This window comes from Periplaneta americana, chromosome 11 (assembly GCF_040183065.1).
Source record: "Periplaneta americana isolate PAMFEO1 chromosome 11, P.americana_PAMFEO1_priV1, whole genome shotgun sequence".
In the NCBI taxonomy this organism is placed as follows: Eukaryota; Metazoa; Arthropoda; class Insecta; order Blattodea; family Blattidae; genus Periplaneta; species Periplaneta americana.
Window position 1 is genome coordinate 51916345 of NC_091127.1, and position 25249 is coordinate 51941593.

Sequence of the window (25249 nt, forward strand, 5' to 3'; positions counted from 1 at the left end):
AGTAGCTTTTAAAGAAAGAGTTTTTCTGTTTTAATTTACCGTCATTATTATGAATTCAGTTGTTTTGTCAAATATTTGTAACATACAGCATAGGTTTGACGTCTTGTCCATTTAAAGTAAACTGTACTCTGTGTCAATTCTCTTTTGATACATATAACGAAATAATACTTTGTACCGGTACCGTAGGCCTCATTGATTACATGTGAAATAAAATTATCAGCACTGTTGAGTTGATTCTTTTCATTTCAAGTTTAATGTCTTAAGAAGATTCTGATAACATTAAAGTTTTACATACAATTTGTTCCTTTTATAACTGGACGGCAGGAAGGGAAGTGGCGAGAACGTCGTCTCTATTTCCCGTTCTTGAAAGTAGGTTAGACGCGGTGATGTTTTGAGTCGCAGTAACAAGTAGGGCCTAGTTCGTTTATTTTTTCATTTATCCAAGTCACTGTGACATTTGTGTAGTGTCATGGAGTTCAGTGTGGAACAGCGTGTTTTCATTTACGATACTTTACCGTTAGAGTGATTCGTGAAGAAGACAGTGTAGAAAATTCCGCAGAAAATATCCGGAATCTCCAGTATTTAACCCTCATGCTACCAAGGAGGGAGGGTAATAGGATACGTCGCGTTACCATCTCTAGGATGTAGAAACATAATAATAATAATAATAATAATAATAATAATAATAATACTTTATTATTACAATATCAGAACACATAAGCGTAGTCGGTATAGCGCTGGCCTTCTGTGCTCGAGATTGCGGGTTCGAAAAAAAAATGTTATGTTTTATTTAACGACGCTCGCAACTGCAGAGGTTATATCAGCGTCGCCGGATGTGCCGGAATTTTGTCCCGCAGGAGTTCTTTTACATGCCAGTAAATTTACTGACATGTGCCTGTCGCATTTAAGCACACTTACATGCCATCGACCTGGCCCGGGATCGAACCCGCAACCTTGGGTATAGAAGGCCAGCGCTATACCAACTCGCCAACCAGGTCGACTGCGGGTTCGATCCCAGCCTAGATAGATGGCATTTAAGTGTGTTTAAATGCGACAGGCTCATGTCTGTAGATTTACTGACATGTAAAAGAACTGCGAGACAAAATTCCGGCACACCGGTGATTCTGATATAACCTCTGCAGTTGCGAGCGGCGTTATATAAACAATAATTATAAATTTTCAGAACACATAAAATGTGTAACTGTAGGTCTACATAATTTACAAAATAAGGAAAAGCAGCGACATAAACACAGTAATTATAAAATATAGGTCACACAAATATACTTGTCTGAAACTAATTCGATTATTACAAAAGAAAAAATATTTAGAAAAAACATTTAGAAAACAATATGATTATAATATAAACCTAACCCCCGTATGAGTAAAATTCATTACCAAGAAACGAAGATAATATTATACTTAAATTGAAAATAACTGCAGTATTCTATTTAGTAAGAATTTAATATTAGTAAGACGTAAAAATAAAAGTTTTTTTTAGGTTAACTTGATAACAAAATAGACTAAACTAAGAATAAAATGAATTAAAATTAAGTACCGGCATCACAGATTAATAACATAATTTGTTTAAAATATACAGTATGTTAAATATAACAATACTAATTTAAATCACGTACTCTAAATATCTCCAATTTCTAATTTGTGTCTATACAGTATAATTTTTAAATATAGATACCGGTACTTCATGTCATTATAAATTTTAGTCCGTAATTAAAGGCTGTATATTTTTTGACAGCAATAATGTGTCGCATTTTTCCATTTGAAAACATTTCTACTATAAGGCTTTTTGTGAAAAGAATTTAATAATATATATTTAAAAATTTGTTCAAATTTAATTTCGTTTCCGACATCACAATGACTTGACGTAGTCCCAACTGCCCCAGCTTCAGCTCTATAGAGGATTCCAGCTTAAGTAAGAAGCATTGGTCTTATTGGTCTTGCCTAGTACACTGTTGCCACAGGACGCCTCATTTAGAAGAAAGAGTGAGGTATAGTATCTCTGTCTCACTCCCTTCCTAAACGTACAGACTTCTCACAAGTTTATCGCACAAGATAGGTACGTCGAATCCGCTCAAATTATTAAAAAAACCTATTAATGCCATAATGATTCCTGCAAAAACATATACAGGGACATCATTTTATTTTTACTAACATTTTTAATATTAACTTGCCTATACCTCTGGATCAACGCCGTTTGCTACCCCGTTCCACGACTGGAGTTCGATGATACTGGCGTAATATACAAACAAATCACTTTACTAGGTATAGGAGGGAAGAAAAGTAGTTCATCCATTTACGTAAACTAGGAAATATTGCGCTTTTGAGTTTGATCATTTTCATCAGGTTTTTGTTTAATCAAAATACAGTACAGTATTAACAATGAGTGTTTTTACTCACGAACTGAGCTGTCCATTCGGACGTATTCATTATGCAGTGTATATTATACTGTTTACAACACATTAGCATACAATATAGAGAATGAAGTTAAATTGAAGAATAATCATAATATGGATATTTAAACACATTTTTTTAAATGGTTGCCGTTCATTTCGATACAGACTTCAGTTCTAATGTGCATATTATCGCACTATAGAGTATTGTACCTAATCCCAATTACCAGTTTCGTTCTTCGTACTAGTAATTCATGTTGAAATAATTCCGTATCTACTCTATAAAAGAGTACCTTACGTACTGCAAATTCAATCTTCACTTCTAGCCCTATCCGAAAAGATGAAATTACTCAGACATGCTATCTACTCTCCGTCCAAGTGGTTATGTCGTAGGGTCGTAGAAAGGGAGGAAATCACGTGACAGTTAATTACTTAACAAGGCCCTTCTATTTAAGTTATTTTAAACAGTTGTTGGGTATAATATTACGTATACGTCCAATTCCTAACAGAAATTAATGTTCTGAGAGAGAAGCTAAGACAGCCCAGCCACTAGCTGGCCAATAAAAGCTGGTGGGGGAAACCGGGATATGACGTAGGCAAATGGACGACAGTACCTGTGCGAAAATGATTCAATATTGAAAGCTCTTTCGTCACTGGAAAACGCGAACATATTTTTGGAACGTACTGTTTACTATGACCGTAAGGCTACTATGACTGTATATGCGGTCTTGAATCTGTGTGGAGGACGGTTGAACGTCATTAGTAGAAGGGGTGGGAGTGAAGTACATTCAAAAACTCAGGTACAATAAAAATTGAAGTAAAAATAAATTATGTCCTTGTACATTATATCTTATATACATTGTAACTATACTTCGGACATTTAGGCCACAACCAACTTTTAGGCATCTCAACTAGGTTCTAAATTAAAAAAAAATTAAGCATTAGAAAAGAGTTTTAGGCACATAAAATACAATTTCAGGCAGCCAAATATACGATTTCAGACACCTAAATGTTTTTACCCACTCAAACTACAATGACCATAACGATGCAAATAATTAGTGAATATTAAGTATTACAGTATACAGTGGCAAAGACAGTAAAAAAAATTGTGGTTAGAAATAGAAACTTTATTCTTATCGTGTCTTAAATTATGAATAATTAACTTATTATTAATGAATTCATTGACATCATTGCTCTCTATGGCTGCTGATACATATCAATATTACAGTTAAAAACTAATTAATTTCCTATTAACACATTTATAATTGGCTTTGCTTGATTATCTAGTTCTAAATTTTCTGTTTTGAGAATTTGCATTTTGTTAGAACCAATTTATAATAATCTTTCCGCGCGACACTGCTCAATAAAACTAGCTACTTTCCGACAATTTCTTCATTCCTTCAACCGAACGATTACAATGTCTTTGAGCATAACTTTCTCTTCAATTGCTGCACTAAAAATACGCCTACCTCGCCCTTGACGGAGTGGTTAGTCTCTCTGCCTTCCACTGTTACGTGCAGCACACGTTTTCCGTTTTTAACTGTTAAGAAGTGTTTATAATACAGATTTAATATAATTTCCAGCACACGTTTCCCGTTATTAAATTCACATTATAATCAAACATGAACTTAAGTTACATACCTAATGCCTTTATTGTTTTGTTGATAGTTAAATTTTGTGCACTTTGTCCTAATAAACGCAGACAATATTCTACGTGTTTTAACAGTGCGAAATCTTGGTCTCAACTGTACCACTCCTACTTGTCTGTTAAGTACCACAGCAGGGCTGTTTGGCAAGAAAGCAGTTGGCTATTCCATCAATTTAGCTGTTACCACGTTATTCGCAAATTAAATAGGCTTATATGGTACTTTTAGAGGTGTAACAATATTTGTGCGAGATCGTGCGTATTTGCTTGGTTTCCGCACAAAACCAATCCGCGGTAAGTCTAAAATTCCACATTCAGTATTCCCAACCGAACACACATAACAATTTCCCTCTTCTAACCGCTTAAGTGACATATTGATTTTACTGCTTTGGGCTTTTAACATAGTCTATTATTTTTAGAGACGTTCAATATAGTAATAATTATAAATTGGAAACTTACCACTGCAATTTCACCTAAATTGCACTGTTAATTATTGTTTTTAAATATTTGCAAAAATTAAGTAAACTCTACAACTCCACTAAAGTTACTGCATTCGTGATGCATGTAACATTAAGGAAGCCGTTTGTTTTAAGTTCGCATTTATAGACTAGGGGGGAATAAAAAGACAAACGTATATAACGGCCTGCTGGAGTATAGTAAACACAGAAAACATTTTAAAGCAACAATGTTGAAGATAGATATTTTTGTTTTGCAAATTTGCCGTCATTGAACAGAAACCAAGATGGAGATTTCATTGCAACTAATTAGAAATTCCTCTTTCAGGTACATTTAATAAACGATCTTCGCACAAAATAATGTACGATACACGAGCGGTATGTTTTCTTTCAATTCTCGGAAATTAAAAAATCTCAACTACGTTTCGCTTTTTCAAACTTTTCCTCGAACATGAAAACTTCAACATACCTCTCTTGTAACGCATATTACTATTTAGCACTTGAAATCGATCTAGTTCTCCATGAGATTGTATTTAGTGAATTAAAGGAAACTAATTAATTCCTAATTCTCAAGAAAAGACTTATAAATAGTTCATGGAACACCCCTTCATATGTTCAATGTTTTTCTCTTAAAGTGAAATACTCTGTAGTAAGTACCAAACCTCCAACCAGACAGGAAAAAGTAAACAAGCCCTAGCCTCTTACCCCAACTCCGTCCAACACTCCGCTATCAGTTAGCCTGTATTTTCCCCATCGGGACCTGAAATTCGAAGTCTATTCGTACAGTAAGTATTATCAAGTAAGCCAGCCGTGGCGAAAATGCGACTCACGAGCACATTGTGGCTCGCAGTGCATTTCCCTTGCTTCCTACCTACAACCCCCACCCTTTCACTCACTGGATTCAAACTCCGTTCCATTTGTATTTTTCTCTGACCTGCGAGTGGCGTATCGTCGCAATATCTCTCTCGAAACCATGTACCTCTATAAAAACGAAACTTTCAAGTAGGATAGGAGGATGCATATTTTTTGCTGACAATATGATGAGGATATTAAATGTATGATTTGTTCACAAGTATTACGAGGAAAACGGTTGTATAACATAAAACGGCATTATAAGTTACTACAGTACATGTTACTGATGAAACATTAAAAGGTTAAGTGTTGTTGTTATTATTATTATTATTATTATTATTATTATTATTATTATCATCATCATCATCATCATCTCTGTACATCGATCCTTTTTCAGCATATGTACGAATAATGCGGTTAGATCTTCAACAGTAATCTCACTAGAGGTTTTGATTTATCTAGAGAAAATCAAAACTCGAGTGGGATTTAATTGACTATTACACGATTAGAATTAAGAATATTAAGATTAGAAGTAACAAAGTACTCCAATACAATAAAATATTAATTGGCTTACGAAAATACAACTGTCTTCAAATTTATTATTGTATCATCTCAACATTACGCTAGATGGCAGTAGTGTTTTATGATTATGTTTTCTTGTTACTGGTATCAGCTGTGCCAACTACTGAATCATCATTGAACTCTGTGGACTGTTACTAGTCAAGAAGGCTTTGTCAATTCAGTTTCATTTTTATTAAAACATTTGCATTTCACTTCAATCATCCGGATCCCAGTAATCAACGTCACTTGACAGATGATTTTCAATATATCTTAGTATTAAACAATCTCTGATACGTGACTATCCATAATGTATAGCAGAAGCTATAATAAACATAACCTAAATAATATAAACAAGTGTTAGAAAAGTTTTAATTAGGGATGATGAAATAAACAAGAAACGTTGTAATTAACGATGATGAAATAAAAATAAACATGAATAATTTTAAAAGAAACAATTATTGACAGTACAAATTTTCAAATTTGAATGTTTTAGTGGTTGGTGGTTCACTTGATGTTATATTGGATGTGTGCGTAAAAGAAGTGAACTCATTGGTGTACATGGTGTATCCCTCAACTTATTCAGGATTTCCGAATGGTACTCTTCATATATGACGAGTGATCTTTATTAATTCTTGTTCTTGAATGCCAATGCGACTCATATTTGAAAGTGATGTGCATCGATTGGAGTGGTTTGTAATTTTCTGTTTTTTGACGTCTAGACCAGTGCAGTTTGAAATGTTGGCAAACAAAGAAATAAATGCTAGGGCAGTGATAAAAATAAACAAATGCTAGGGACGCGATAAAATTAAACAAATGCTAGGGACGCGATAAAATTGTGCGATAAGCAGCCATGATTGGTTGAAAGACGTCCTTTCGTACAGTTTTATTGGTCGAAAGTAGTGTGACGTAGTAAAAGTGTAATAGTCAATTTAAACTCACAGATTTACAATGTGATGTTAAATGAAAGCTAGATGTAAGGACTTGACAAATGTTGAACTTTTCAAATCTTTGGAAAAAAATAAATATTTGAAGCTTCGTTCTTTCGCTTGCTCTGTTGAAGCCATGTTCGCTGTAACTTACGTTTGTGAAAAATTATTTTCAACAAAAAAATAGTAAAAATCAAATTTATATCACGACAGACAGACAAATATCTTCGTGATCAACTAAGACTGGCAGTAAGTGACATAATTCCTGATTTTGAAACTTTGTCCCAGAGACATTCTGAAGACAGTTAATTTTAGGTTGTGATAATGTGTCCTATGTTTTCTTGTTCATTTCTTTCTTCGTTACACGTCCTAAACATTAGTTTGTAGCCTTGTACTGTATATAATTTTATTTAAGTGCTTGACGTAAGGAAAATGAAAAACCGTTAATAAGTCAGACAATTGCTTCACTTCCCCTTCGGGTGTCCGCCTCCCTCCATAGGTGCTATGCACGTTGCAGGTTACACAGTGGCTCGGCGCACGATGGCATTTTTCGCCACGGCTGAAGTAAGCTATAGTCTACTAGAGTAAAAATTTTGCTAAGGTAGTAACAATTTTATAAAACATGAAACTGAGCTATGGTTTTTTATTTTTATTTTTATTTTATTGGGTTATTTTGCGACGCTGTATCAACATCTCAGGTTATTTAGCGTCTGAATGATATGAAGGTGATAATGCCGGTGAAATGAGTCCGGGGTCCAACACCGAAAGTTACCCAGCATTTGCTCGTATTGGGTTGAGGGAAAACCCCATGAGCTATGGTAGAAATCTAAATTTAATATAGTAAAAAACACTAACATCTTACTACACTTTTATAAAACAGGCCCAGGCATCTTTCGTAGAGAAAAGTAGGATATTAGTCTAGAGTAGGACTTTTATTTCTCAGATTCTAAGGCAGCGGTGACCAAAACTCGAGATGGAGTGATTACATGAGACAGACAGCCTATGAACTAAGGAGACGGAGGAAAGGTACGTGGCATGAAAACTATAACCAGTGTTGGCTCGTGTACTAACATCTTGATCAATCCGGCGGATAAAAATCTCAAACTTTGCTGTATCAGTAATGTCACTGCTGTCATCAAGAGCCCGTGAATAATATACGATTTTTTTTGCTTAATTTTTTTACTTTCCTCTTGAATATAATCAGGAATTTTCTAAATTTAATTCTTCTCTCGATACTTGGTCGAGAAATTCGTAGCTTTTCAAATTTAAAAACTTCTTATGGACAAGTTATTTAAGCTATGTTAATTATTACCCTTTCGAGGAATTCAGTTCTATTAAAAAGCTTTAGAGCACGAGATATTTCAAACTCCATTAGGTAGCCGACTTTCTTACATTTATTTATCTCATCTTTTTCTTTCTGGCTATGATTTAAGACATGTCCAGTACTGGCGTTTAACAGTTCGTTGGCTCATAATCAGACATCGGATTCTAGGGCAAATGCCTATTTTGTTTCTTTAGGAGAAAAGTAAAAATAATTATTAATATTTGTGTTTCATGGAAATTGAAAGGTATTCAAAGAGTTTTATAGTGCCCTAAAATGCCCTAAAACGGTTATTAGAGCCTAATTTGTTAATATTCGCCTAAAAATGCCTAACTCACTGTAAAGTTTCGCATTTTACTCTTACTTTTTATAATTTATACATGCATTCACTGCGAAATTTAAGGCATTTAAAAAGTGGAAAGTTTGCTTCACACCGGCCATGAAACCATTGATAAAGGAAACAAAATGTTTTGAATCTCACGACACTCGCAATAGATTTCACCGAATTTAACATGTTTGGAGGCATAAATGCCGACAAAGAACCAACCTTAGTTTTGAAGCAGGCAACAATCATAACATGTGCTGCTACCGATTCAGAGATATACTATATTATAAAAATGACTGTTTTCGGTCTGAAACCGATTAGCTGTACTGCCCTTCAGAGTGTCATAAAATCACAATTTTTGGAGAAAGAGTGTTTTTGAAATATTTGTGAAAAGTCGTAAAACTGCGAATTAGTAGGGTAAACCGTTACAAAATATTTAAAAGAATGGCCCACCTAGTGTTAACACTACCAGGAAATGCAACAATAAGTGGAACTTTGTATTTTTGTCCAATTGAATCTCAATAACAATGGTTCATTTGAATGCTCGTTAACAGTTGCTCTTTCCCTCACCTTATTTGTGTTGAGAAGTTTTGAGCGGTAGGACGTTTTCCTGTGAAGTTTAACGGGATAATGCCGAAAAATATAAGTGCAAAATCTACATTGATTCGGCAATGGCTAACAGAATATTCAGAATTCACTTATGATGGAAAAATAATATTTTGCAAGATTTGTAGCAAACAGGTATGCAACAATAGTTGAAATATATAAATTCTATTAATTTTAATGAGTAGGTCTATAATATTTATACATTGACTGAGCTATCCTGAGGTATAATTCTTTTTAAGACCACTACACTTTAACCTTTTAAATTCCGATAGTTAAAGTATTTGCAGGTCATTAAAATTTTGATTGTTCGAACCCACTAACTTTGTGATAGAAATACGGCAATACAACAATTAGGATTTTATTTTAATTCAGTTTACTTTACATTTTTAGATTTCGCAAGAAAAGAAGTGCCACCTAAAGCAGCATGTGCAAGGAGCGGCTCATAAGGCTAAAGCTCAGCAGAAAAATCAACTGCAACAAACTTTACTAACACAGCCTACTTCATCTAATCTCAGCAGCAATTTCTATGCTGATTTAACCAGAGCGTTTGTTGCTGCTAACATTCCCTGGAATGCAATTGAAAATCCGGTTTTAAGACAGTTTTTACAAAAATACTGCAAACAAAATATCCCATCTGTGTCGACCCTAAGAAAAAATTACTTAGACAGAATATACAATGAAACTTTAGCTTCCATTCGGGAGGATATAGGTGATTCTTACATATGGGTCTCTGTGGATGAAACCTCAGATCCTATGAATAGGTATATAGCAAATATGGTAGTAGGAAAACTTAGTCCTGATGGACCTTCGACTCCACACCTCGTATGTGTTAAGGAACTTTCGAAAGTGAATAGCCAAGCCATTGCTTATTTTGTAAATAAAGGCCTACAGTCTTTATACTCAGGTAATATAGACGATTCTAAAGTTCTGTTGTTTTGTACTGATGCTGCCTCATGCATGGTTGCTGCAGCTCCACTTCTTAAAACATTTTATCCTAACCTCACGCATGTAACCTGTCTAGCACATGGCCTTCACAGGGTTTCTGAAACAATCCGGAATGAATTTCCTCTTGTCAATTCGTTTATTTCTAACACAACAAAATGTTTTTGTAAAACCCCATCCAGGATTTCAATATTCAGAGAGAACTTTCCAGATATCCCACTCCCACCTCAGCCGGTTGTTACACGATGGGGAACCTGGATTCAGTCAGTGGTGTATTATTCTAAGTATTTTAAAGAAGTGGTCACAGTTATTGATAAATTACCTGAAACTGATAGTGCAGCGTGTGTGAAAGCAGTGAAAGATTGTCTGAATGACTCACGAGTGAAAAACGATATTGCCTACATAACATCAAACTTTTCTTTCATACCTGCAAGCATTGAACAATTAGAACGTGAAAAACAATCTCTTTGTAGCCAAATAGCAATAGTAAAGGAAGCTCAAGTGAACATACATTCTGCTTTGGGCGAAACTGGGAAAAAAGTTAAAAATAAGTGGGACAACGTATTAAATAAGAATGTAGGATTTTCATTGTTGGAAAAAGTATCAAGAGTGATATCGGGGGAAAGTGTAAATGTTCCAGTAAGTATTGATGTTTCTATTGTACCTAATTTAAAATTTGCGCCTCTCACATCAGTTTCGGTTGAAAGAAGTTTTCTGCTTTCAAAATGATTCTCAGTGACAAAAGGCAAAGGTTAACTGTGGAGAATTTAGAAAAAATTCTGGTGGTGTACTGTGCAGATAATTATAATAAAGTCTGAGCATGGAACTGAATTTCAATAACTTAAAATGAGTAATCTTGATATCAATAATCATTATTTCATTAGTTTTAATATAATAAATTTGTGCAGCTCTGTTTATAAATATAATATAGTATTCTTTTTTAATGTTTAAACATACTTTTTTGTGCGTATTTTAGTGTATAACTAAAAATTTCAGTGAAAGAAATAAGTATGATACCTTGATGTGCCTAAAATGCCTATTTTCATTAAAATAGAGCCTAATTTTACAAATTTTGAGCTTATTTTAGGCGCCTAAAACTGCAATTTTTAGTGCCTAAAAATCCGATGTCTAGTTATAACATAACCATAACGTAACTAATGCATAAGTAATTGTGTGAATTGTTTACAGTATTTCTTTATATTTTCATTATATCACTTGCTTCCAGTTTATTTCGATTCTAATAATTTTTCAATTCATCGCACAAATGAAAATAACATAATAGTGAAGAAAAGAACAAACCGCAAAGCAAATATCACAGATGCTAAGTGAGGTGGGATTGTTTCCCTTGTCTTCTGAAAAATTGGCATTCTGTTTCAGTGTTCTGGTAAAGTGCTACCATCTATTGACAATCATTAAATAATAGTTTCATTTTACTATTCATTTGGAAAGATCTTACACTGTTGTATTTATTCAATCTTGAATTAGCAAATGTTTAATTTTTGGACTTGCACCACTTGTATTCAGAGTGCCTCATATATCTCAATAGATTTTCAAAGAATTAAAGAAAAAAATAATTTGTGAAGTCTTGGTATTTTTTTTCGCACTTGAGCTACATTATTATAACCTATTTTTTAGATAATACTGATGAGCTCACTTAAACATTTCTATACTATTTATTGTTAATGCCAGTATGTTGAACATATTTAAAAATTTCAGTTTAAAAAATTCATACGAGATGAAAAAAATTACATATTTTTGAAGCACTCTTAATCCTGCGTTACTCATGTTATAAATATTCTCACCATTGCTCAGGTGGGGTTTCACAAACCCGATTTTAAATAACTAATATATTTTTCCGCAAGTTTCAGAAATCAGATAAACGCAATTAAATATACTATTTTTAGTTCACTTAAACAATTTCTTAAGTGAATTCTTGTGGATGTGATTGAAATGTATACAGATGCACAGAGTACACACTAGCTCCATCTCTTAGATTTTCGTTGAAATATACGCACCGGGGTTTACCACACCCCACCTGAGTAATGCAGGGTTAAAAATGTGCAAAATATTTGAGCTGGAAATTAATAGGTATACTATTTAAATTCCAAATAATGTGTGTGCAAAAATGAAAACTGTAGGTTCAATGTTTTCAAATTTCCCCCAAACTATGTGCCTATTACGCTGATCGATGACGTCTTCTTCTGAAGGGGAAAGAGATAACGTTAGTTTTCGAATCGCTGGTTCAATGCGACAGTGAGTTCAGTTATCGGGAGTCCGCAACAGTTGCAGCAGTCTTGCGATGGTGACTAATATTTGCGGGCGAGAGCTATTTTCTGCCCGCAGCGCGCGCGCGGAGCTCTTTTACCTGTAAATATTGCTAAAGGATGTACAGATCTTAGAACACAGCGCATCATGACGGAACAAAAGCGCTCATACAATAAAGTTCAAGGAAGAGTGGAAGATACAATGTTTATGCTTCGAACATGGTGATGAAGTCCAGTGTTTGTGTAAAAAAATATCATTTGCAAAAAAAAAGAAACATAAAGCGGCATTATGAGACAACATAAAAAAATATAGGCATTATTCAGGAGAAGAGAGAAATAAATTGATTTCGGAATTGACATCGAAGATAAATTAATTTACATTTGGGTCAGTAGATTGTATCTAGATTCCTTTTATTTCTTTATTTTAAATGTATTGTTGATGTTTTATTTGTTGCTTGTTTCTGGATATTTACTTTTATTAGACTACGTGTTTCTTTAATTTAGAAATGATATTTTATCTTTGATTGCACTTTAACTTATACTATTACTAAGCTCAAAAAGCCAATTCACTTTTATTCCAATAACTATTTTCAAGATTTTGAGCAAATATGAACTAAACATTTTGAAAACTTTGATGCAAGGAGCTTTTTTTAGTAACGTCAATATAAGATATACTTAAAAATATAATTTCAAAACTATTAGACCTAATTGCACCAAATTTTGTACAGATATTATTATAGATCTGTTTATATAGTTTAAATTTCACAAATGTTTGACTGAAAAGTGTGGAAGTTTTAAAAGTCATACATATCCCCTTAAATGATTCACCCCAAAAATTATGATGGCTCTCAATATCTTAATTTAATCAATTTGTTTTTTTGTGTTCCGTGCATCTCACAAATTACTCTAAGAAAACTCATTACATAATCAGGACTGGAGAGTAAGGACTACATTTTCACAGTCATACAATCAATATTGTCGTTATTTTTTCAACAGATACACAAAAGTACTTAGAGATCACACACGTCGAGCAGGTAGACCCTTTTAGTTTCTCCTAACCAATGAAGTGAAGTATTTACATAAATAATTGCTTTTAACAAGAAAATGGTTTACATACAATTAACTTTTCCTATTTCTCTTTTTGTTCCTAAAACACCCTTCCCATTGCGGTTTGTTTATATATGTACATATATATTAAATAACTGAATAATAATTAGCCCTATTACATAGCTAGAAATTTAGTAACGCAAGTTATTGTAATAATTGCTGCCTTTATTCTTGGCATGTGCATGTACATCCCTGTTGTTTACGTTACAGTCGATGCGCTATGCGCCCGTGATCAAGGTCGAGCTCTTGTACCGTGATTGGGAGCTAATATCGTCTCATACCTGAGTTACAGGATTTTCCTACTCTACTTGATTCCTGATGTACGGTAGGTGACGCAATTTAACAGGAAAGGCAATGTTTTCTAGGAAAGACACAAATTTTGCATAGCGGATGAACTCTTTCTACATGGCAGTCGTGCTTCTGGTGCTTTGTCTCACTGCAATCGGACTGGTAAATACTCGCCAGTTCCATCTTCAGAACAACCTCGGCTACACAGTGTGGGTCGCAATCAAAGGAGATTCTGGGAGAGTAGCGCCTGATAATGGTGGATTTGTCCTGTACGCTGGGGGAAGAGTGAGTTCAAACATTTTCTAGTTTAAGTGATCTTAGTACAGCGGTGACCAAAGCGGGTGTCGTTATTACATCGCGTAATCACAGACATTCAAACGGGTACGAGGAGTTTCCTGTACATTGCTGCGTGTTTCATTCACGTACTCAAGCCAAGCAGTGACGGTATCATGTCGCTCTACAGACTCTGTCTCTACAAGCAGTAAGAGGTGGTTTTGTAAAGAATGAGAAGGAGAACTTTTTTGTTGTTCTGTCGGACAAAATGTAATATGTTTACTTTGCTCAACGGTTGAATTAGGAGTATACAGAAACATGAATTGCCATGCTGAATAATGTATTATTATTATTATTATTATTATTATTATTATTATTATTATTGAGATGGGCAGGGCATGTAGTACGTATGGACGAATCCAGAAATGCATGTAGGGTAGAGTGTTAGTTGGGAGGCCGGAGGGAAAAATACCTTTAGGGAGGCCGAGACGTAGATGGGAAGAAAATATTAAAATGGATTTGAGGGAGGTGGGATATGATGATAGAGACTGGATTAATCTTGCTCAGGATAGGGACCAATGGCGGGCTTATGTGAGGGCGGCAATGAACCTCCGGGTTCCTTAAAAGCCAGTAAGTAAGTATTATTATTATTATTATTATTATTATTATTATTATTATTGTTACTATTACTGGCCACTAAGTATGTGTTTCTATAATTCTTCTGAACGTGTATGAATATTGATATTTTTAGATCTTCTCCCAAGAAGGATAAAATTATTAGGTTTGATCTCAATTTTAATCTTCCTAATCTTTAGATGAGGGTAAGTATTTATTAGTTATTCATTTAATAATAGTATTGTTGAAACACTGATTAAATATTATGAGTAGACATCGGATTTTTAGGCACTAAAAATTGCAGTTTTAGGCGCCTAAAATAAGCTCAAAATTTGTAAAATTAGGCTCTATTTTAATGAAAATAGGCATTTTAGGCACATCAAGGTATCATACTTATTTCTTTCACTGAAATTTTTAGTTATACACTAAAATACGCACAAAAAAGTATGTTTAAACATTAAAAAAGAATACTATATTATATTTATAAACAGAGCTGCACAAATTTATTATATTAAAACTAATGAAATAATGATTATTGATATCAAGATTACTCATTTTAAGTTATTGAAATTCAGTTCCATGCTCAGACTTTATTATAATTATCTGCACAGTACACCACCAGAATTTTTTCTAAATTCTCCACAGTTAACCTTTGCCTTTTGTCACTGAGAATCATTTTGAAAGCAGAAAACTTCTTTCAACCGAAACTGATGTGAGAGGCGCAAATTTTAAATTAGGTACAATAGAAACATCAATACTTACTGGAACATTTACACTTTCCCCCGATATCACTCTTGATACTTTTTCCAACAATGAAAATCCTATATTCTTATTTAATACGTTGTCCCACTTATTTTTAACTTTTTTCCCAGTTTCGCCCAAAGCAGAATGTATGTTCACTTGAGCTTCCTTTACTATTGCTATTTGGCTGCAAAGAGAGTGTTTTTCACGTTCTAATTGTTCAATGCTTGCAGGTATGAAAGAAAAGTTTGATGTTATGTAGGCAATATCGTTTTTCACTCGTGAGTCATTCAGACAATCTTTCACTGCTTTCACACACGCTGCACTATCAGTTTCAGGTAATTTATCAATAACTGTGACCACTTCTTTAAAATACTTAGAATAATACACCACTGACTGAATCCAGGTTCCCCATCGTGTAACAACCGGCTGAGGTGGGAGTGGGATATCTGGAAAGTTCTCTCTGAATATTGAAATCCTGGATGGGGTTTTACAAAAACATTTTGTTGTGTTAGAAATAAACGAATTGACAAGAGGAAATTCATTCCGGATTGTTTCAGAAACCCTGTGAAGGCCATGTGCTAGACAGGTTACATGCGTGAGGTTAGGATAAAATGTTTTAAGAAGTGGAGCTGCAGCAACCATGCATGAGGCAGCATCAGTACAAAACAACAGAACTTTAGAATCGTCTATATTACCTGAGTATAAAGACTGTAGGCCTTTATTTACAAAATAAGCAATGGCTTGGCTATTCACTTTCGAAAGTTCCTTAACACATACGAGGTGTGGAGTCGAAGGTCCATCAGGACTAAGTTTTCCTACTACCATATTTGCTATATACCTATTCATAGGATCTGAGGTTTCATCCACAGAGACCCATATGTAAGAATCACCTATATCCTCCCGAATGGAAGCTAAAGTTTCATTGTATATTCTGTCTAAGTAATTTTTTCTTAGGGTCGACACAGATGGGATATTTTGTTTGCAGTATTTTTGTAAAAACTGTCTTAAAACCGGATTTTCAATTGCATTCCAGGGAATGTTAGCAGCAACAAACGCTCTGGTTAAATCAGCATAGAAATTGCTGCTGAGATTGGATGAAGTAGGCTGTGTTAGTAAAGTTTGTTGCAGTTGATTTTTCTGCTGAGCTTTAGCCTTATGAGCCGCTCCTTGCACATGCTGCTTTAGGTGGCACTTCTTTTCTTGCGAAATCTAAAAATGTAAAGTAAACTGAATTAAAATAAAATCCTAATTGTTGTATTGCCGTATTTCTATCACAAAGTTAGTGGGTTCGAACAATCAAAATTTTAATGACCTGCAAATACTTTAACTATCGGAATTTAAAAGGTTAAAGTGTAGTGGTCTTAAAAAGAATTATACCTCAGGATAGCTCAGTCAATGTATAAATATTATAGACTTACTCATTAAAATTAATAGAATTTATATATTTCAACTATTGTTGCATACCTGTTTGCTACAAATCTTGCAGAATATTATTTTTCCATCATAAGTGAATTCTGAATATTCTGTTAGCCATTGCCGGATCAATGTAGATTTTGCACTTATATTTTTCGGCATTATCGAGTTAAACTTCACAGGAAAACGTCCTACCGCTCAAAACTTCTCAACACAAATAAGGTGAGGGAAAGAGCAACTGTTAACGAGCATTCAAATGAACCATTGTTATTGAGATTCAATTGGACAAAAATACAAAGTTCCACTTATTGTTGCATTTCCTGGTAGTGTTAACACTAGGAGGGCCATTCTTTTAAATATTTTGTAACGGTTTACCCTACTAATTCGCAGTTTTACGACTTTTCGCAAATATTTCAAAAACACTCTTTCTCCAAAAATTGTGATTTTATGACACTCTGAAGGGCAGTACAGCTAATCGGTTTCAGACCGAAAACAGTCATTTTTATAATATAGTATATCTCTGAATCGGTAGCAGCACATGTTATGATTGTTGCCTGCTTCAAAACTAATGTTGGTTCTTTGTCGGCATTTATGCCTCCAAACATGTTAAATTCGGTGAAATCTATTGCGAGTGTCGTGAGATTCAAAACATTTTGTTTCCTTTATCAATGGTTTCATGGCCGGTGTGAAGCAAACTTTCCACTTTTTAAATGCCTTAAATTTCGCAGTGAATGCATGTATAAATTATAAAAAGTAAGAGTAAAATGCGAAACTTTACAGTGAGTTAGGCATTTTTAGGCGAATATTAACAAATTAGGCTCTAATAACCGTTTTAGGGCATTTTAGGGCACTATAAAACTCTTTGAATACCTTTCAATTTCCATGAAACACAAATATTAATAATTATTTTTACTTTTCTCCTAAAGAAACAAAATAGGCATTTGCCCTAGAATCCGATGTCTGGTTATAACTGTATTTTATTTTGAATTATTTCGAAGGAAAAATTGTTCCGGTGCCGGGCATCGAACTAGTTGCCTTTGGTTAAACGTGTCAACGCTCTACCAACTGAGTTACATTTGCATAATATGCTTCACTGTTTGTTAACAGAAAACCACAATTAAAGTCACACAGAGTTAGTGTGCACTCAGTGTTGGTTGCTTGACGGATGTCAGCCCACTTTGAGATCTGTGGATATACAGGTTGTTTCCGAGGTGGTGTTAAAAACTTTCAGGGATGATGACGAAGGGCACATGTATCAATTTGAGATCAGGAACCATGGTCCGGAAATGACTGAGTCGAAAATTATAAGCAAAAATAGTTGTGTGGAGATGGAATTGTAATTTGACACCACGTGCCCTCCTTCCCTTAACCTTTGGAACAGTCGTGGAAAGATGGTATGGGCCAGATGTTTCCTATGTGGGTACTTGCCCGATACAATCTGTGAGCTTGTCTACTGTTCCCATTGGCTCATGCGTATTCGAAAATCAGGTCTGCTTATTCCACTCTCGTGTACTCCTCCATTTCACTAGGACTGATAGACTGGACACTGCAACTTGTACACATACACTGCTGTCTACAGACGTGCATATTAGGACCGACCATGTCCGTCACACATTACGCTCTCTGCATTGCTTTAGTGTAGTTTCCTGTCCCCATCCCTCAGACAGCGCACTGAACGGAATACTGTAAGTAGACAACGTAAACAACGTCAGATGAATATAGTATGTGTAAGATGTATAGATAAATACACATAAATAAGGTGTACAGAGGAATAAGTTATTTCATTTCTACACAACTATTTTTGCTTGTAACTCTCGACTCGGTCATTTCCGGACCAAGGTTCCTTATCTGAAATTGATACATGTGCCCTTCGCCATCACCCCTGAAATTTTGTAACACCACCTCGGAAACACCCTTAGAGGCAAAAGTTGGATCGGTGTCTGGTAGAGTTCCCGGGTAGCTCAGTTGGTAGAGCGTTGGTACATTTAACCAAAGATCCCGGGTTCGATGCCCTGCCTCGGAATAATTTTTCCCTCGAAATTATTCAAATCAACTTTACAGGGAGTCATACCTGAAAGCTTGATTTGTATTTTATTTTATTTTATTTTATTTTAAGTAACTCCTCAAGTGATGAACTTTTGTTCTTATGTGTGCAGATCATAATATGATTATTATTAAAACATCCTACAAAAGTATGGATTAGTCCAGCGGCAATTTCGGAAATGTCAATCTAGTCTAGTGTTAGCTCTGTACTATTGATTCAAGCACCTCCAGTGTGTCAGTCGATTTGTTTGCAGTTTTTTTTTTTTTTTTTTTTTTTGGCTTCATATTAGACATTGTAACTTTTCCATTTTTTCTCAGTTTAGAACTTTAAAATACGGGACAGAAAGCTGTCCCGAGACTTTTCTCGGGACAACGGGACCCATTAGCGAAAAACGGGATGATCCCGTATTTTACGGGACGTCTGGGAACCCTAGTTAAGAACGTTCAGTGATTGTCTTTTAAAGTGCACTGTATATAAATTAGGCAGTGTTTTTATTTTTCTTTTCATTTTACTAGGTTCTTTTACGACGCTTTCTCAACAGCTTAAGTTATTTAGCGTCTGAATGAGATGAAGGTGATAATGTCGGTGAAATGAGTCCGGGGTCCAGCACCGAAAGTTACCCAGCATTTGCTCATATTGGGTCAAGGGAAAACCCCGGAAAAAACTCCAACCAGGTAACTTGCCCCGAACGGGAATCGAACCCGAGCCAGCTGGTTTCGCGGCCAGACGTGCTAGCCGTTACTCCACAGGTGTGGACGGTAGTGTTTTGAAAATTTCTATATTTTGCTTTAAACATTACCTTATTTTCACTTTTTATTTAACTCAATCATTAAATGTATATCTTTCCACTAATTTTATTGAACATTAATACATCCATTATTATTATTATTATTATTATTATTATTATTGTGTCGCGATATCGTGGGCGTTCAGTAAAGTGTGTCGTTAGTCAAAAAGGTTGGAAACCACTGCATTAACATACACAGACTCTTAGGTGAAATGAAGAAATATGGTCAATAATCTATATTTTACCAAACTGTCATAGACATGAGCCACGACAATTCTGTATTAAAGTAGAATAGCAGTTTTCTAAACAAGTATTAAAAACTGGTTTACTGTTAAGACTGTGATCTAGTTCTGTAGTGTAGTTTATGCTGCGGGGGATTTTTATGTGATAGTGTTGGCTACATTGTTCCTTTTTTTTTTTTTTTTTTTTGCGAACGCACCCCCATTTTCGCCTCCTCTGATTGCAGGAACAAGCAAAGAGTTTGTAATATATAACTAGAGACACCAACGGCGCTACTTTCGCGTACAAAATTGAACCGCTGTTCGGCCGCCATTAAAGGAAGTTGATGCTTCGCCGGGAGTGCGAGCAGTTCATGCTTATTGAGGAGTACGAATAAATATAAGTACACTTGAAGGGAAATAATAAGAAAATGGTGAAATACTGCGCCGCAAATAATTGTTCGAACATAGCTACTATTGTAGGATGCTCAGGAAAGCATGCATATCTTAATATTTGGAAGAATGTTCCAAATGCAGTTCCTCCTTTGAATGTGTTTACAGAATGTCGGAATATTTCTTGGATAAAGTTTTTCCAGAAACAAATTAATCAGGTTTACAAGGTTGGTTTCAACAATGTCTGTAACGGTTAGGCGCCATCATATTACAGTGGATTATAATAGAGGGCATAAGAAAATCCTCAGACTATATCTGTCTAAAACTGTTTTGTTTCACAATAAATGAATTAATAATGTAATTTCCGTATTGTACAGTATGTACTTCTAGTTTTTGGTTGTATTAAATGCAAAGAAATTAGTGAAAATATAGCTGATGGCCTAGTTAGGCCTATTATTACTACTACTACTAGGTCTACTATGACTACTACTACTAGGCCTACTATTACCACTACTACTAGGTCTATTATTACCACTACTACTAACTAGGTTTCACTACTACTAGGCCTACCATTACCACAAAAACTAGGCCTACTATTACCACTAATACTAGGCCTACTATTACCACTACTACTAGGCCTATTATTACCACTACTACTAAGTCTACTATTACCATTACTACTAGGCCTACTATTGCCACAAAAACTAGACCTACTATTACCACAAAAACTAGACCTACTATTATCACAAAAACTAGACCTACTATTACCACAAAAACTAGACCTACTATTATCACAAAAACTAGACCTATTACTACCACTACTACTGCACCTACTATTACCATTACTACTAGGCCTACTATTACCACTACTCCTAGGCCTATTATTACCACTACTACTAGGCCTACTATTACCACTAGTATTAGGCCTACTATTACCACTACTACTAGGCCTATTATTACCACTACTACTAGGCCTACCATTACCACAAAAACTAGGCTTACCATTACCACTAATACTAGGCCTACTATTACCACTACCGGTACTACTAGGTCTATTATTACCACTACTACTAGGCCTACTATTACCACTACTCCTAGGCCTACTATTACCGCTACTAATTGTATTAAAAAGTCTTTACTGACCTCTAACTTGGTGGTCATCAACTACACAATGAATAGATTGTTTTATGATAAAATTTATTCTCATTATATTTTAAATCTGTTTCCAGAATTTTTATGATCTCATATTTCACCACTAAATATTTTCTAAGCACCATATACCCTCTCTTCCTTTGCATGAAAGGACTGAAATATAGATCACTTGAAATATTACAGTAAATATCCATTATTATGTCCTTAAAACAATACTAGTAATACTGAAAATTAATGCTGGCATTGCCATTATTCACTATTTCACATACTTATCCCGAGTGTATATGGGTGATTTAATTTATTTTTTTAGAATATCGCCAAAGATGAACCATTATAATACTTTAATAAATATAGCGCTCCTCTGCCATTCATGTTTATTTCATCACGACTCATCATTTGTAAAAGATGTTTAAAACAGTGTCTATCACCAGGCTACATCAATGTATTGTGGTACTGTTTTCGAATTTTGCGCCGCAAACACTCCCTTTAATGGCGGATGCTAGCCGATTCAATTTGTGACATTTTTCTTGCCTGCCACTCACGGGTATGTGTCTCTAGTAAGTATTACAAACTCTTTGGGAACAAGGGAGTGGGACGGCTGTCTGCTGGAGGAGCTAGGAGCGCCCTCGAGCGACGGGACTCGGGTTCGAAGCGAGTCAAGGAGAGGACATCGAGTCTCCAACCTCCACGGGAGGATTCGTCGTTGTTTGTACTTCGCCAAAGCCAGGTTTGAGTCAACCCGCCTGGTTGAAAAGGAACGACTCGGGTTATGCGTGGGACGCATCACCGATAGAACATCGTTTTCATATTGCAGTTACACAGACCCGGTGGCAGTCTGCTTCATCTCTAGCAGAGCATTGGCCAGCTCTGTTAATTATCATATTCTACACAGCGTGGGATCGTCGACATCCTTTATACGACAGTGAAGTTTCTTCGAATCTATCGTGGTATTAATGGTGATACTTTCTGAGTGCGGCGTGACGAGGTATTCTACACGGACCTGCACCGGCAATCAGCTAAAGGTTGGAGTATTGAACTTTATTGGATTTCTCAGAGCACGTGTGCCACGGAGGGATTGAGCACTCGTATGTATAATACCATATTTTCACTTTTCATTCCATGTTAGTTATTAGTTCTCTCTCTTTCGGCCATTGTATTGTATTGTATTGTATTGTATTGTATTGTATTGTATTGTATTGTATTTATTAACATTCCATGGTATTCATACATTGCTTTACAGCTAGAATATGGAAAAAGTCAAACTTCATAATATTATAAAGTCTTAATTTATAGTCACAGTCTAGATGAAATATATATATATATATATATATATATAGACGAGATTTACAATATAGTCTACTAGTACAACACAGTTTTACTATCAATTTCATGAAGTGTTATTGAATGTCATGAATTCACTTACAGAATAGAAGGCGTGAGAAATTAGGTACTCCTTTAATTTGGCCCTAAATAATTTTATGTTTTGAGTTTCATTTTTTATATCGATAGGGAGGCTATTAAAAATTTTTACTGCCATATAACGCACTCCTTTTTGATAGCAGGATAGACTTGCCGATGGAGTATGAAACTCATTTTTTTGACGTGTATTTATGGTATGAACTGTTGAATTAGTTACAAAGTTTTCACGATTACATTCGAGGAAGACTATTAATGAAAAGATATACTGACAAGCCATGGGCATTACTTGTAGTTATCAGACTTTAGTATTTAAAATTCTTTTATTATCCCCACTTCCTGCTTGGGGGTATTCTTATGTTTTCACAGTTCTTAATTTGTATAATACTTGTAGCTTCTTTCTCTCTACTTGTTTGTGGTTTATTAAATTGTTATGTTTATGATGTCTTGTGTTATAAGTACTATTGTTAGAGACAACAAAAAACCTTGAACCATACAACCCTTTTTATTCTTCCTTCCTGGGTTTTCCCCAGGCACACCAACACGACACATAGACATGAGCCACGACAATCCTGTATTAAAGTAGAATAGCAGTTTTCTAAACAAATATTAAAAACTGGTTTAATGTTAAGACTGTGATCTAGTTTTGAGAAGGTACTCGGAATCAACTAGCCTGCAAAAAAGTCGTCTTTCCTATTCATCCTGCATAACAACTTATGATTATCCGAAGATAATGACATAGTTCGTGTCCTTGCACGTGAAAATGCTCGTGTGGTCGTCGTAGGCATAGCTATAAGCACTAGGACAGGCTCTCTTGAAGAATTTGCTAAACTCACTAGGCCCGCACACGTTTCGATTTTTGAAGTTTCCACGGCAACAATCTCTGTCAGTATTGAAAGCAATGCATGCATTTTTGCAGGCCACTATTTTATTGCCATCACGGACTTGCAGGTTGTTAGGACATTCAGGATTCAAGTTCTTCGAACAACTGGGCGTGCCACATCTGTATTGGTCTCCACCTCCATTGATTGGCTTCATCTAAAACAGACGTAGGGTCAGCTTTTAAAACAAATATTAAAAACTGGTTTAATGTAAAATGACACATACTTTATGATTACGTATTCTATAAAATAATTAGTGAATTTTCTATTTTATGTAATCTTTTGCCTAATTAATTATTGTAAACTATTTTCTAGTACAGCCCTGGGCACAAGAGGGGAAGTGAAAGGGATCCAGAAACCCTAGCCCAGACCTGCAGTACAGCAGCGAGAATGCCTTCGTATCCCTTCTATCCCACTCACCTTTTCTACCAGTGTGATCAAGGATGAGAATGGTGACTTGCTTGCAGACTCTCATTCAATCCTGAACAGATGGAAAAACTATTTTGGGCAACTACTAAATATACATAGGCCAAATGGAAATGATCGAGACGAAATAGAAATACAAACTGCTGAGCCATTTATACCCGAAACCACACTTTCTGAAGTCGAAATCGCGATAGAAAATCTGAGAAACTATAAGTCTCCAGGTATCGATCAAATTCCTGCAGAATTAATACAAGAGGGTGGAAGCGCATTATCTAACGAAATTTATAAGTTTGTACTTGCTATTTGGGAAAAGTAAATTGTACCAGAACAATGGAAGGAGTCCATAATCGTACCTATCATTAAGAAGGGGGACAAGACTAACTGTAGTAACTTTCGAAGAATATCACGTCGTATAAAATTTTGTCCAATATTCTTTTGAGAAGATTAACTCCATATGTAGATGAAATTATTGGGGATCATCAGTGTGGTTTTAGGAGTAATAGATCAACTATTGATGAGATATTTTGTGCAAATCTAGTCTTTCAGATTGCTCCCTGTAAAGCAGATTTGAATAATTTCAAGGGAAAAAGTTGTTCCGGGGCCGGGTATTTCGACAGATAATGGAGAAAAAATGGGAGTATAAGGTAGATATCGAAAAGGTATATGACTCGGTTAAGAGAGACGTTTTATAAGATATTCTTATTGAATTTGGTATTCCCAAGAAACTAGTTCGATTAATTAAAATGTGTCTCAGTGAAACGTACAACAGAGTCCGTATAGGTAAATTTCTGTCAGATGCGCTTCCAGTTCACTGTGGACTAAAGGAAGGAGATGCACTATCACCTTTACTTTTTAACTTTGCTCTAGAGCAGGGATGAGACGATATTAGCTCCCAATCACGGTATAAGAGCTCGACCTTGATCACGGGCGCATAGCGCATCCACTGTAACGTACACAACAGGGATGTACATGCACATGTAGCGAATAAAGGCAGCAATTATTACAATAACTTACGTTACTAAATTTCTGGCTATGTAATAGGGCTAATTATTCAGTTATTTAATATACATGTACATATATAAACAAATCGCAATGGGAAGGCTGTTTTAGGAACAAAAAGACAAATAGGAAAAGTTAATTGTATGTAAACCATTTTCTTGTTAAAAGCAATTATTTATTATGTAAAT

General features: G+C 35.1%; 1 protein-coding gene across 4 annotated transcripts in view; it reads right to left on the minus strand.

The window, feature by feature from the left end:
• LOC138708975 (uncharacterized) overlaps positions 1-25249 on the minus strand; it is a 110772-nt gene that overhangs the window by 67976 nt on the left and 17547 nt on the right. Inside the window, exon 3 of one of the 4 annotated variants that reach the window (XM_069839398.1) lies at positions 22661-23793. The exons of the other annotated variants lie outside the window; for them this stretch is intronic. Coding sequence (XP_069695499.1) covers positions 23476-23793 — 318 coding nt within the window. The 3' untranslated portion in view covers positions 22661-23475. Of the gene's footprint in view, positions 1-22660; positions 23794-25249 lie in introns of those variants that run through there. 4 annotated transcript variants of the gene reach the window in all.